The sequence below is a fragment of the Bubalus kerabau genome, chromosome 2 (assembly GCF_029407905.1).
Source record: "Bubalus kerabau isolate K-KA32 ecotype Philippines breed swamp buffalo chromosome 2, PCC_UOA_SB_1v2, whole genome shotgun sequence".
NCBI classification, from domain to species: domain Eukaryota; kingdom Metazoa; phylum Chordata; class Mammalia; order Artiodactyla; family Bovidae; genus Bubalus; species Bubalus kerabau.
This window is the reverse complement of record NC_073625.1, coordinates 181,979,405-181,994,011: the sequence shown is the minus strand read 5'-3', so window position 1 is coordinate 181,994,011 and position 14,607 is coordinate 181,979,405. Positions and strand designations below refer to the sequence as shown.

Below are 14,607 nucleotides of genomic sequence, written 5' to 3'. Positions count from 1 at the left end.
CTGTGTCTCCCTGCTCAGCCCCCACTTGCGAGTGGCGGATGCTGGCGTCTGCGCTGCTTCTCCGCCAGGAGTAACTGTTGGGCACGTAATCTCTGGGTTTTAATTATTTATTTATTTTTCCTCCCGGTTATGTTGCCCTCTGAGATTCCAAGGCTCACCACAGATTCACCAGTGAGAGTGTTTCCTGATGTTTGGAAACTTCTCTCTTTTTTAAGACTCCCTTCCCGGGACCCATCTCCATCCCTATCGCTTTTGTTTCTTTTTGTCTTTTATATTTTTTTCCTACCTCCTTTCGAAGACAATGGGCTGTTTTTCTGGGTGCCTGATGTCCTCTGCCAGCATTCAGAAGTTGTTTTGTGGAATTTACTCAGCGTTCAAATGTTGTTTTGATGAATTTGTGGGGGATAAAGTGATCTCCCCATCTTATTCCTCCGCCATCTTAGGACCACCCCCCAAAATATCTTTAGCGTTTCTGAAAGAGGAATCCAGTGTTTAGTAATTAATGTTTAAATATCTTATTTTATTTGGGAGTGGCCTAGCTATTCAATAAACTTCCATCACTTAACTTAATTCAGCACAATTCTAGAATTTCAAGTTGCCAGAATCTGGAGAGACTATTTTAGATAGACAGTTCTAAGCATAATTATTCTTAATAGAGTTTTTCTAAGAGCTCTTGCATTATTTGTATTTTCTTTCCTTTAAAGTTCCTTCACATCAAGTTACCTTCCTTGCTGACAAAGTTGCAATAGCTATAACAAGATTTTATTTAAATCTAGATGCAATAAAAGTATTATAATTAATGTTGATGACTCTAAAGACAAGTCTATATTAATTAGGTAAAAAAACTTAAACATTAATACCAGGTATTAATTTAATATTGAATATTTCCCAGCTTATGTAAATCTGAAATTAATTCTGGCCAGTTATCGTCTATATCTTTCAGAATTTATATAAATACTTGATTTTCTTTAATTCAATTAAGTAGACCTCACTGACAAATTAACTTCAGAAATATTATCCAAACACACATATTGAGACATACATATATCCAGACAGATACAAGGGGTTTCATAGCTTCATTTTCTAAACTTAGTCATGAAACATATATCACAATATACAGCTCACTACTTGTAAATAATAATTAGAATAAGTTAAATAATTTTTCCTATCCCCTTTCTCCCCCTGTTTCAAGAATTAGAGATGGTTGAGATAGAATAAATAATCCTTAGAACTCTGGGCTCAAGGAACAGGAAGAGAAAATCAGGCTTTCTTAGTAGGCCTTATTCTCTCAGGGTCAGAATTATATATATATATATATATATATATATATATATATATACATTTTTTCTTTCAAGCTAGCTTTCTCTACTAGTTGGGAATTAAACAGGAGTCAGTTAAACTTCAACAGGCACTGGCACAATTGAAGGTTGATCATTTTTGTAGATACCCCCTACTTTTTTTTTTAATGATTATGAAACATTGGTCAGCCAATGTAACAAGGACATTTGTTTGTAACTCTGACCAATCTAGGTTATCCTTTGACTAGAGTAGTCAAATCCTTCTTTAAGCCTTCTGAAAAAGCAGAGTTAAGCAAGGGGCTGCTTTGGTGTTTAGAGAATGATTCAGTTGTCAAGCCAGAATATTGCTTAAAAGTTTTTTTCAAACCTTTCATAATAATCTAGAATTGATCCATCTGATCTTTGCTTGCACTGGTGAATCTCTGTCTGGTCTCTCTCTCTCTCTTTTTTTTTTTTTTCTTTTTGGAAAAACCTATGGGATAAGTTCAAGCAATTTCTGAGCTAATTCCTTGTATTCAGTGTGAGCCTGTGGTTCAAAATCCATTAAGGAATGTTTACATCCTGCTTTTAAAAATTCATTCCCTTGCTTTGCGTTCAGAAACTAACACCTATATTAATTGATACAGATCTGAAAGCCCAGACTTATAAGTCCAGATGTGTAACTCAAATTCCTTAGCAAATCCTAATGGATCCTAACTTGGATTGGAAATTCCTTAGCTAAGGCTCTAAAGTTCTGCTTAGGTCCTGGGTGTGTTGTAAACACTAAGGATGGTTCATCTCTCCCTGTAATAGGTTCCTCCTTAAAGGGAGTTATAATCACTTCTGATTTTTTTTTTCTTCCTTTATTGGGGAAGAAAAGCAGCAGGAGGCAGATGAGTTGGAAAAGAAAAAGATACAGCATCTGAACCAGGCAATTCAGATAGAAAAAGATATGTGGGAGGAGCAAAAGAAGAGACAGAGTTCTAGCAGCCTTTTTCAGTTTAGTAGCTTCCAAATACCAATCAAAGTAAGCATTCCTAAGCATTTCAATGCATGAAAGTGAAAAGTGAAAGTGAAGTCGCTCAGTCGTGTCTGACTCCTAGCGACCCCATGGACTGCAGCCTACCAGGCTCCTCCATCCACGGGATTTTCCAGGCAAGAGTACTGGAGTGGGGTGCCACTGCCTTCTCCGAAATACCAATCAAAGTAAGCATTCCACTCAGTTTGTTTGATTTGTGGCTGGCTTTTTCTGTGTGCACAAAAACAGCAATTTTTGAATATGAGAAGAACCCTGATTTGGCCTTTTTTAGGTTGAGTTCTTCTTCAGTATAATTTGCCCAATTGAGTAGGTACTTGCAAGTATAAGTTTGTATGTCCTTAGCCCTTGGCTTGGGTGTCAGTTAGAGGCTGGCTTTCTGATATCCCTTGTTTCTGTGTTGGAGAGGCTGTATTTCCCATTTTAAAGCTGAATTTTTCAGATTAAAAAATTCACTAACGAAATTGTGTGGTAAACCAGTGCACTGCTTGTGAACTTAACCCTCTAGGGTTAACCTTAGAGGCATTTCAGCCCTCTCGCATGCCTCAATTTCTCCCTTCTGGGATCTAAGACCACCATGGGTGCTCAGATCACTGAATGGCCAATTCTTATTTGTGACCCCTGGATGAGAAAGTGTTTTAGTTAATGAGTGGGGTTTCCCTATGGGACCACTGCATGGTATGAGGATTCTGCCTCCACTACTGTAAATTTCTCAGTTGCCTAAGAAAACAGCAAGCAGCTGGGAGAAGCCTTATCCCTTTCCTTCAGAGCAAAGCTCTCAGTAATATCCTCACTTTTATCCCAACAAATGCTATGGAGGCAGACAAACTGAGGAAAAGCATCAGATCAGCCTTATATCCAACCACTCAGTACAGACCACTTAGTCTCATACAACTGAGCAAACCCTGGTATTATTCAACCAGCACCTTCCCCTACCCCAGTGTCTTTCTCTTGAGTGATTATTCCCTGGTATCTTTCAACCAAGCCTCCTCCAATATCTTTCAACTGAGTGAATATTTACCTGATATTTTCCAACCACCCCCTCCCCACACTGTCTTTCAACTGTGAGGGGGTAGCCACCTCTCAAATCATGTAGATGAGAAAGTGAGGCTCAGGGACTGTGTGACTGGAACGCCCCTGCTCTTCCTGACTCACCACAGTGCTCCTTGTCACAGGCTGCCACACATCTCTACAAGGGACAGGAGCCCATTCCTGACATTTCTAGGACCCAGTGAAGACCTCAGAGGAGGAAGATGGGAGTCATGTGCTGTGTTTAGTCACTCAGTCGTGTCTGACTCTTTGTGACCCCATAGACTGTGTAGCCCACCAGGCTCCTCTGTCTATGGGGATTTTCCAGGAAAGAATACTAGAGTGGGTAGCCTTTCCCTTCTCCAGGGTACCTTCCCCACCCAGGGAGTGAACCCAGGTCTCCTGCCTTACAGGTGGATTCTTTACCATCTGAGAATGAAATGAACTGTTTAGCTTTTAGTGGTTGACTTTGAATAGCAGGGGAGTTGACCTCCTCTTCGGAATAGGTGGCCAGGTGACAAGTTTTGCCATCTGTGTCATCTCATGGGCAGAAATGGTCTTTATCTGTTTCTGAGGTGCCCTGGTTAATCTAGGGCATTGGCTAGAGCAGTGGTTGTGTATGTCGTGTGGTGTCTGGACCAGCAGCACCATCATCACCTGAGAAATTATTAGAAATGAAACTTTGTGAGTCCAACCACAGGCCGGCTGATCTCCAGGATGCGGCTGCTGCTCTGTGTTTCAACAAGCCCTCAGAATGATTCTGATTCATGTTAAGGTTTGCTTGAAGAGTCATCCTTTAGGAAAGGGTGAAAATAGTTATATGGATTTTCACCCATAAAGCTGTTAGTGAAAGCACAGAACAGTTGTGATGTGCTCTTAAGAAGCTGTCTCTGAAGATGGGATCTGGGCATTAACTTTCCCCTCACCTTCCTGTTTCCTTAGCACTTCTGTCGCCTAGAGCCAGACACTCTAGACTTTGCTTGGAGTAAGCCTAAAGGGAAATTTATCTGTTTGTAAAATTAAAAAATGCAGGAAACAAATATAAAAAGATAGTTATTTTTAAAATATGGGTAATGTGAATATGAATATTTCCTGTTATATTTTGCTACATTGATGAGATTTCTGAAAACTAAACCAGGCTTTTTCAGTGATAGTGTTTTATATTTTCTTCCAGTGATGTGAATGAATAAATACATACAAATAACATTGACATTAGTTGCTCAGTCATGTCTGACTCTTTGCAACCACATGGACTGTAGGCCACCAGGCTCCTCTGTCCATGGGATTTTCCAGGCAAGAATACTGGAGTGGGTAGCCATTTCCTTTTCCAGGGGATCTTCCCAACCCAGGGAACTAACCTGGGTCTCCTGCATTACAGGCAGATTCTTTACCATCTAAGCTACCAAGGAAGCCCCATGTATAAATAAGGGGATGTATAATTTTAAAATGAGGTTAATTTTACCTCCTCCTCCTACACTTCATCACTTAATAGGCCTATGATCTACCTTCCAGGTATGAAGACAACAGTTTAAATAAATATTTTGCTACAACAAAGACTATGTACAAATAAGGGGATGTATAATTTTAAAATGAGGTTAGTAAATGATCTTTCTTGGTATAGAAACAGTCTCTGTGGTGGCAAAATATTTATTTAAACGGTTGTCTTCATACCTGGAAGGTAGAACATATAAGTCGACTGAATCCACTGAAGTGTAGGAGGAGGAGGTAAAATAGGATGCTATTAGCATGCATTGGTTGCTATTGGCTGCATTTAATTTGGTATTATAAGAAAGTGCTAAACTCAGGGAAGTATTAGCTTGTTTACACACAAGAAGTAAAAGGAATTTAAAAATCCAAAACTTGGATTTTGCAAGGTTGGGAAAGCTGATTGCATCTAGGCCCTAAAAATGAAAAGAAACCTGAGAGAAGTTTTCCAGAACAAACGTACATTATAACCCATCCATGTGAAAAAGACCTACCTAGGAGTATGGGCCTCCTACTCAACCTGGGTTGTTGTTGTTCAGTCTCTATGTCTGACTCTTTGAGACCCCATGTACTGCAGCAGGCCAGGCTTCCCTGTCCTTCACTATCTCCTAGAGTTTGCTCAAACTCATGTCCGTTGACTTGATGACGCCATCCAACCATTTCATCCTCTGTCACCCACTTGACCTCCTGCCCTCAATCTTTCCCAGCATCAGGTTCTTTGCCAATGAATCAGCTCTTCACATTAGGAGGCCAAAGTATTGGAGCTTCAGCATCAGTCCTTCCAACGAATATTCAGGACTGATTTCCTTTAGGATCGACTGGTTTGATCTCCTTGCAATCCAAAGGACTCTCAAGAGTCTTTTCCAGTGCCACAATTTGAAACCATCAATTCTTTGGTGCTCAGCTTTCTTTATGGTCCAACTCTCAAATCCATACATGACTACTGGAAAAACCATAGCTTGACTATATGGATCATTGTAGGGAAAATGATGTCTCTGTTTTTTAATAGCTGTCTAGGTTTGTCATAACTTTTTTCCAAGGAGAAAGTGTCTTTTAATTTCGTGGCTGCAGTCACCATCTGCAGTGATTTTGGAGCTCGTGAAAATAAAATTTGTCACTGTTTTCATTCCCTGCCCTGCCATCTATTTACCATGAAGTGATTGTTAGGTACCACGAATTGAGAGAGAAACAGGTATGGGGTTAAGAATAGCAATCAGGCTTGAAAATTAGTCCAGGAGAGAACTGTGAGATTGGCAACTACTGTAAGGGAACAGCTCTGCCATGGGTTCCTGGCAAACTTGTACATATCCATACAGGTTAAGGTTGAAACTGCAGCACATTTAAGCCAAACACTCTGTGATCCTGCTGGAACATGAGAGGATGGAGGCCACCTCCCACTTGTTTTCCCACCTGCCCTAGAAGAATGTCATCAGATAGCTTCTCATCACCTCCCAGATTCTGATGAAGCATGCTCTCTGCACCGCTCCCCTCAGAATAGAGCTGCAGAATATAAAACCACATAGCTATGATCTAGATTTGGTTCCCCAGTGATGAGGAACTGGACTACAAATCTCAGCTACAGTCACCAGCCCCTTTTCTTCGGTGTCATCCTTTTCAGTGTGTGGGTAAGGACCCAGGGAGCTAGCACCTTTGGCTTCTTCTATTTTTGCTATCTACAAAATCAGTGCAGATGGTGACTGCAGCCATGAAATTAAAAGACGCTTACTCCTTGGAAGAAAAGTTATGACCAATCTAGATAGCATATTGAAAAGCAGAGACATTACTTTGCCAACAAAGGTCCGTCTAGTCAAGGCTATGGTTTTTCCAGTGGTCATGTATGGATGAGAGAGTTGGACTGTGAAGAAAGCTGAGCCCCGAAGAATTGATGCTTTTGAACTGTGGTGCTGGAGAAGACTCTTGAGAGTCCCTTGGACTGCAAGGAGATCCAGCCAGTCCATTCTGAAGATCAGCCCTGGGATTTCTTTGGAAGGAATGATGCTAAAGCTGAAACTCCAGTACTTTGGCCACCTCATGCGAAGAGTTGACTCATTGGAAAAGACTCTGATGCTGGGAGGGATTGGGGGCAGGAGGAGAAGGGGACAACAAAGGATGAGATGGCTGGATGGCATCACTGACTCGATGGACGTGAGTCTAAGTGAACTCCGGGAGTTGGTGATGGACAGGGAGGCCTGGCGTGCTGTGATTCATGGGGTCGCAGAGTCGGATACGACTGAGCGACTGAACTGAACTGATGGAAGCAATAAATATGTCTCATGTATCTTCACCAGCTTCATCACTCAGGCCTTGCCTTTGTCTTATATGTGTGAAACTGACTGGGAGCAAGTAGATCTGAAGGTTACTAAGGTTTTGAGGTCATTGTTTTGTGAAGAAAACCAGAAATTCGGAGTATTCAAACTTTAATATAATTTTCAAGCTTGCATAACAGGAAGTGGGTGAAAAGTCATACAGCCTTCAGAGAGCACTAGTTTCTCAATACCCTATCTAGACCTGGTTAGAGAGGATCATAGAGAAGGAGGACCCTCCAAGAGGGTCTTTGGAGAACACTGTGCAAAGGAACTACTTTCAGAGAGCAGAACCTGAGTCAGGAAGAGGAACTATCCAGTGCCTCTCCAGTAGGACTTCAAAGTTGATACTGATCAGCAACAGCTAGGAATCTCCCCTCTTTCCGGAACTTTCTGAAAAGAAATTTTACTGTAGTTGTTCTGTCCCTGCTCCACTATTATATATCACCATGTGATTGGTGGGGATGAGGGGTGAGCAGCAATCAATCTGTTCAGTCCATATGTCACTGGACCATCCAGTGGATTCTGGCAGAGACTGTGTAGCAGATCCTTAGTATCCCATATATATCCCCTCAGCCTTACCACTCACAGGCATATTGGGAAACTTCCAACTGCCAGCACCTGTGTTTCTTTGCATGAAAGCATTCTGTGACACCAGGAGTCGGCTTTGCCACCTGCACAGTAGCCCAGGAAGCAAGGAGATTTATGACCCATGGGAAAAAAAAAACCTTCAAACAATTACTGACAGGAGTTGGTGTACAAAGACTCTTGTTTGCAAGCCTCTTGGATGGGCTATTTCACCCTCGCTCCCAGAGTTTCCCCAGTGGAATTAAGCTCCAGTCTCCATGGTGGTAACTGACCTGTCAGTACATCCTTTGGTTGCCTTTTTATCCCTGTCTCTCTTCCCCATTCTCTAACTTTATTTTAGCAAATATTCTTTATTTTACCAAATAAAACATTTGAAAAGTCTTGTCTAAAAGTGTGTTTTCTGGGGAAACACAAACTAAGACAAAAGACCGAAGACATGTGGTCCTCTTTGATAGTGTATGTTGTGGCTGGGACAAAGTTGCTGAGCCAAGGATTCCAGTTCCCATCCTGTCTGCATCTCGATGGGGTCATGTGACTGAGTTATAGCCAATATAATATAAATAGAAGTGATGTATAGCACTTCCAGACCTAGTTCAAGGAAACCTCTTGTACCTCCCACACTTCCTTATTCTAGGTGTCAACATGCAAGGCAGTCTTGGAAACCACATGTTGAAAATGGCAGAGCATCTCTTAGCCTGTATCTCTGATTGACTAACCAGAGCTATGAAGGTGGAACCCCCCGCACACCGGCCTCTCCAACAAAATAAGACCTCTGATTCAAACTGGGCTTTATACTAGCAGGAAGCCAACTTGCATTATGTTAAACCATTGAGATTTGGAGCTTCATCTGTTATGTCAACTAGTACCAACCTAATCAATTCTGAAGTTGCCAGGGTTTAAACAAATGTGTTACCATTTCAAAAACTGTTTTTATTATCAGAAAGGCCCTTGGAAAGAGGAAAGCGTGAAATAGGTTCAGAGACAAATGCCAGAGGCCACATGGGGAAGAGCATAGACTTGGAAGCAGGCTGCCTAGCCTGAATACTGGCTCTGACATGTACTGATTGTCTGACCTCGGGCAAATTACTTAACCTCTTGGTGCTTCACTTTCTTCCTGTATGAAATGGAGATGATAATAGTAACTAACTTATGAGGTTACTATAAATTAATATCTGAAAAACACTTAGCTTAGTGCCTGGCACACAGTTATGATAAATTTACAAATTCCTAATTTTCCAAAGGCCATCATGAAGTCTTTAAATTGTTTCCTATGATACAATCTAACCTGCTCTGCTGTTATGATCGTGTCAAAGCAACAGAGATGGCTTTAGGATTATGGATGTCCTTCCTTTGCAATATGACTTGGTTACAATAAATAGGAATTTTCCAGAGTTTGCTCCACTCAGAGGTCACTGGGCATCTTGGGCTACTGGTTTTAGGCTGTGTTAGCTTTAGGCAGATCATTAACCTTAAGAGCAATGCTCACCTCTTGACCCTATTTAGTTTTTGTCCACTGGCCTACAGAGAAGATTGCTCAACCTACTTTTGAGATAATCCTTTATGTGCATTTATTCACCTATTTGACAATTTTTTGAGCCTTATACCTTGGGAGACTATTTTCCAACTTAGGGTTAGCATGTAAAACAAGAAAAATGTTAGACTCTATTTCCTTTCAAAGGTATGAATAAACGAGGAGTTGGAACACTTGTAAATGAGCACAATAACTTGTAAAATTCATTCATTCAGTTAACAATATGCTAGAATATTAAAAAAAATAAAGACTAAAAATTAGTAGCTAATGTCATCCTCATTTGTGCTTCTGTCATGTTGAAGTAGCCTGTATAAGAACCATGCTCTTGTTGAGCACATCCAGATGTGGATAAAGCCCCAGAAAACATCTATTTAAGAGCATTAGACATTAGAGGTGCCGAGTTTCTGGGAAAGGAGAGGGGTAACCCAGAGATATACCCATTGGAATGCAGAGTTCCAAAGAAGAGCAAGGAGTGATAAGAAAGCCTCCCTCAGTGATCAGTGCAAAGAAATAGAGGAAAACAATAGAATGGGAAAGACTAGGGGTCTCTTCAAGAAAATTAGAGGTACCAAGAGAACATTTCACGCAAAGATGGGCTTAATAAAGGACAGAAATGGTATGGACCTAACAGAAGCAGAAGATATTAAGAAGAGGTAGCAAGAATACATAGAAGAACCGTACAAAAAAGATCTTCACAATCCATATAATCACAATGGTGTGATCACTCACACTCACCTAGAGCCAGACATCCTGGAGTGTGAAGTCAAGAGGGCCGTAGGAAGCATCACTACGAACAAAGCTAGTGGTGGTGATGGAATTCCAGTTGAGCTATTTCAAATCCTAAAAGATGATGCTGTGAAAGTGCTTCACTCAATATGCCAGCAATTTTGGAAAACTCAGCAGTGGCCACAGGACTGGAAAAGGTCAGTTTTCATTCCAATCCCAAAGAAACGCAATGCCAAAGAATGTTCAAATGACTGCACAATTGCATTCATCTCACAGGCTAGCAAAGTAATGCTCAAAATTCTCCAAGCGAAGCTTCAACAGTATGTGAACTGAGAACTTCCAGGTGCTCAAGCTGGAATTAGAAAAGACAGAGGAACCAGATATCAAATTGCCAACATCCATTGGATAATACAAAAAGCAAGAGAATTCTATAAAAAACATCTACTTCTGCTTCATTGACTATGCCAAAGCCTTTGACTATGTGGATCACAACAAACTGTGGAAAATTCTTCAAGAGATGGGAATACCAAACTGCCTAATCTGTCTCCTGAGAAATCTGTATGCAAGTCAATAAGCAACAGTTAGAACCGGACATGGAACAATGGACTGGTTCCAAATTGCGAAAGGAGTACATCAAGGCTGTATATTGTCACCCTGTTTATTTGACTTATATGCAGATTCAGTTCAGTTCAGTTGCTCAGTCATGTCCGACTCTTTGTGACCCCATGAATTGCAGCACGCCAGGCCTCCCTGTCCATCACCAACACCCGGAGTTCACTCAGACTCACGTCCATTGAGTCAGTGATGCCATCCAGCCATCTCATCCTTTGTTGTCCCCTTCTCCTCCTGCCCCCAATCCCTCCCAGCATCAGAGTCTTTTCCAATGAGTCAACTCTTCGCATGAGGTGGCCAAAGTATTGGAGTTTCAGCTTTAGCATCATGCCTTCCAAAGAAATCAGAGGGCTGATCTCCTTCAGAATGGACTGGTTGGATCTCCTTGCAGTCCAAGGGACTCTCAAGAGTCTTCTCCAACACCACAGTTCAAAACCATCAATTCTTCGGCACATGCCAGGATGGATGAAGCACAAGCTGGAATCAAGATTCCCAGGAGAAATATCAATAACCTCAGATATGCAGATGACACCACCTTTATGGCAGAAAGCAAAGAGGAACTGACAAGCCTCTTGATGAAAGTGAAAGAGGAGAGTGAAAAAACTGGCTTAAAACTCAACATTTAAAAAACTAGTCCCATCATTTCATGGCAAATAGATGGAGAATGGACACAATGGACACAGTGACAGATTTTATTTTCTTGGGCTCCAAAATCACTGCAGATGGTGACTGCAGCCATGAAATTAAAAGACGCTTGCTCCTCGGAAGAAAATCTACAACAAACCTGGACAGCACATTAAAAAGAAGAGTCATTATTTTGCCGACAATGATCTGTCTAGTCAAAGCTATGGTTTTTCCAGTAGTCATGTACGGATGTGAGAGTTGGACCATAAAGAAAGCTGAGTGCCGAAGAATTGATGCTTTTGAGCTATGGTGTTGGAGAAGACTCTTGAGAGTCCTTTGGACTGCAAGATGATCAAACCAGTCCATCCTAAAGGAAATCAGTCCTGAATATTCATTGGAAGGACTGATGCTGAAGCTGAAGCTCCAATACTTTGGTCACCTGATGAGAAGAACTGACTCATTGGAAAAGACCCTGATCCTGGAAAGATTGAAGGCAAGAGAAAGGAATGACAGAGGATGAGATGATTGGATGGCATCACGGACTCAATGGACATGAGTTTGAGCAAGCTCCTGGAGTTGGTGTGCTGCAGTCCTTGAGGTTCCAAAGAATCAAACTGGACTGAGCGACTGAACTGAGCTGAACTGAACTGATGTAACACCAAGCCTGGGATTGTGCATAAACAGCAAGGTAGATGAATCTTACAAATATAACCTTGAGTGAAAGAAGCCAGATGTAACATTGTACATATGGTATGATTCTATGTCTGTAAAGTTAAACAATCAGCAGAATTAGTCTGTGTTGCTAAAACTCAAGATAATGGATACGCTTGTGGGAAGATGGGAAGTAACTGAGGAAGGGCATCCCCACCCCATTAACGTTCCTTTTCTTGTGTTATACGCTTGTGCTCACTTGGTTATAATTCATCGTTTTATACTTGGGACATGTGAAGTTTCATGTTATGTTTATTACACTCAAGAAAAAGTTTTTTAAATTCTCTCTAAATTCGGAAGACTTGTCCCAGGCAGAGCTCATAGACTTCCGGAAGAAGTCTTCCACAGTCTGCACCTGTGCTTCACCAGATCTCAGCCTTCAGGACAGGGTTGCAGGAGACCATTTTATGGGGGTTGAGGGTTGGAGAGCTTCTGGGAGGGACCTGGAGTAGGCATCCGAGACGCTTTGAAGGAAGAGTCTGAGTATCCCTGAAAATAGTGTTCAAAATGTTGTATATTCGTGTGCACATCCTTTCCTAGAGGAGGGATCCACAGGTTTCACCTCGTCTACTGCCCCTCAGTCCCGAAAGGGAGGGCCATGCAAGAGCTGCCGTCTAGGTCTAGAAGTCAAGGAACCTGCATTCTAGTAACTAACCTGGGGCCCAGGCGGTCACTCTCACCTTGGGCTTCAGTGTCTCTCTCCAACGGGCTCCGGGGTTGCTGCGGCTCATATATCTGGGTGCGGACCTCTAGCTGGTGAGCGGAGACCCAGCCTCGCAGCTCCTGGCGCTGGGCAAAGATGCAGCCGAGGCTCGGCTGGCGAAATGCCCGCACAAGGGATGGGGGTGTGGCGAGGGCGATCCGCCGGAAGAGCTAACCCTTCCGAGGAGGCGGATCCGCCCCCTCGTGGACAGGTAAAGCTAGTTGAGGCCCCGGGAGCCGGGTAGGTGTCGCGCGTCAACGAGGAGAATGAGGCTCGTCATCTGCTCCCTGCTGTGCGCTGGCGCCCTGGGTGAGTGCGCGCTGGACGCTGGGTGAGGGCGGCCCCCTAGGATGGGGACTGGGTACCAGCAGAGGGTCAGCCACGGCGGAACGCTACACTGCCTGGGCTAGAGCGGCTACGAAGTAGCCCAGAGTCTGGCTGGCTGCAAAGTGCCTTCCACCCCCGGAGGTGCATCAGTACACCTGACAGGCAGTCGCCCTTGAAGAAACTCTATAGCCTAGGACAGGAGTTCACAAACTATGACCAGCCGGCCAAATTCCTCCAGCCGCCTGTATACAGCAGACTGAGCTAAGAATGGGTTTTACATCTTCACATGGGTGGAAGAAAACAAAAAGAAAAATAGTTTTGATATATGACAATTAAATGAAATTCAAACGTCAGCATCCATAAATAACACTTCACTGCAACAGGATCAGGCTCATTCAGTTAAATACTATCCACGGTTGCTTTCGGGCTTCCCAGGTGGCTCAGTGGTAAAGAATTCTCCTGCCAATGCAGGATATGCAGGCTTGATTTCCGGGTGGGGAAGATTCCCCTGGAGGAGGAAATGGCAACCCACTCCAGTATTCTTGTGGGGAAAATCCCATGGACAGAAGAACCTGGGTACAGTCCATAGAGTCGCAGAGTCAGACCTGACTCAGTGACTAAACAATGACAACAACAACAATAGCTGCTTTCAGGCTTTAAGGCAGGGTTGAGTAGTTGCCACAGAGACTGTATGGCTCACAAAGCTAGTCATTGCCTCGGTAGACAATTATGGAAAATGTTCGTGACCCCTTGCCTGAAGGCTGTTCATCCCATTTAGAGGGGAGGAAACAGGGTCAGAGGAGAGAACGGATTTTTTCCTCCAGGACTCACAGACTATTAATGAGGGGCTGAAGCACGCGAGGTAATCTTGTCAAGTATCTAACCAGAAGGACATTTCCTGCTCTGAACATACAATGCCTCCCATCCCTACTATACACTAGAAAGGTGGAGAAATATAGGGGACAAACACCCGCCCTAGAATGAGATCCACCTGCCACTCAGTGCCATGTGACTCTGAGTGGTCCCTTGTCCTCTCTGAGCTAATTTACTCCTCAGTTCAGTAGAAATTACTTTTCCACAACAAACACAGTTGCTGTGCATGTGATGTGAGGTCATGTGCCTAAGAGCAGCGCTCTAGGCACAGGTGAGTTATCACTGGAAAAAAATCCTGCTCTTAAATGAAAGGGGCTCTTGGTTGGGTAAGCACAAACTCACTGAGCTCATGCAGGTGGAAGCCCTCCCAGGCTGAACGACTGGGTTCTGTCCAGCCCTGGTTCTGTCAAGGTCTCAGGTTGTCTTAAGTCATTTCTGGGGCAGCATATCTATCATGGGGGGAGGGGTAACCTGGGCTGGACAGAAGAAGGCAGGAAATGCAAGGAGTGCTTTCTGGGTCTCCCTGGCCAAGTGCTGCCCTCTAGGGCCACAGAGGGAGCTCTGCAGGGGCTGAGGAGGGCTGACCGGTTTGCTGCTGCTGTGGTCCAACTGTGGCCACAGGGAATCTGTAGTGCAGCTCCTTGGTCTCTCCCCATTCTCCCTGAACAGTGCTTGTGTTGTTTGTTCTTCTCCCATCCTTCTCCTGGCAGTGTCAGGCACTGACTAAGCGTTCGCTCTCCCAGTCAGCTCTGTGTTTACTAAACAGAGGCAAGAGCTGCCTC

The 14,607-nt window shown here is 43.2% G+C and overlaps 1 protein-coding gene and 1 long non-coding RNA gene across 4 annotated transcripts in view; one reads left to right on the top strand and one right to left on the bottom strand.

Annotated features, from left to right (window-relative positions):
• Positions 1-235: 235 nt before the first annotated feature.
• Positions 236-12,733, bottom strand: LOC129644177 (uncharacterized). 2 transcript variants are annotated; one of them, XR_008710768.1, is made up of 3 exons: positions 12,603-12,733; positions 9,985-10,327; positions 236-472 (listed from the first exon to the last, which is right to left on the bottom strand). It is a non-coding gene; the product is annotated as an uncharacterized LOC129644177 (long non-coding RNA). The 2 variants fall into 2 exon arrangements; XR_008710769.1 differs by lacking the exon at positions 236-472 and adding an exon at positions 4,021-4,136.
• Positions 12,734-12,828: 95 nt separating this feature from the next.
• The window catches only part of LOC129644176 (inhibitor of carbonic anhydrase-like), a 43,690-nt gene continuing 41,911 nt past the window's right edge, over positions 12,829-14,607 (top strand). For both annotated transcript variants that reach the window (XM_055569653.1, XM_055569652.1), the window contains exon 1: positions 12,829-12,934. In XM_055569653.1, the coding sequence (XP_055425628.1) occupies positions 12,892-12,934 (43 nt within the window). In that variant the 5' untranslated portion in view covers positions 12,829-12,891. The remainder of the gene's footprint in view (positions 12,935-14,607) is intronic.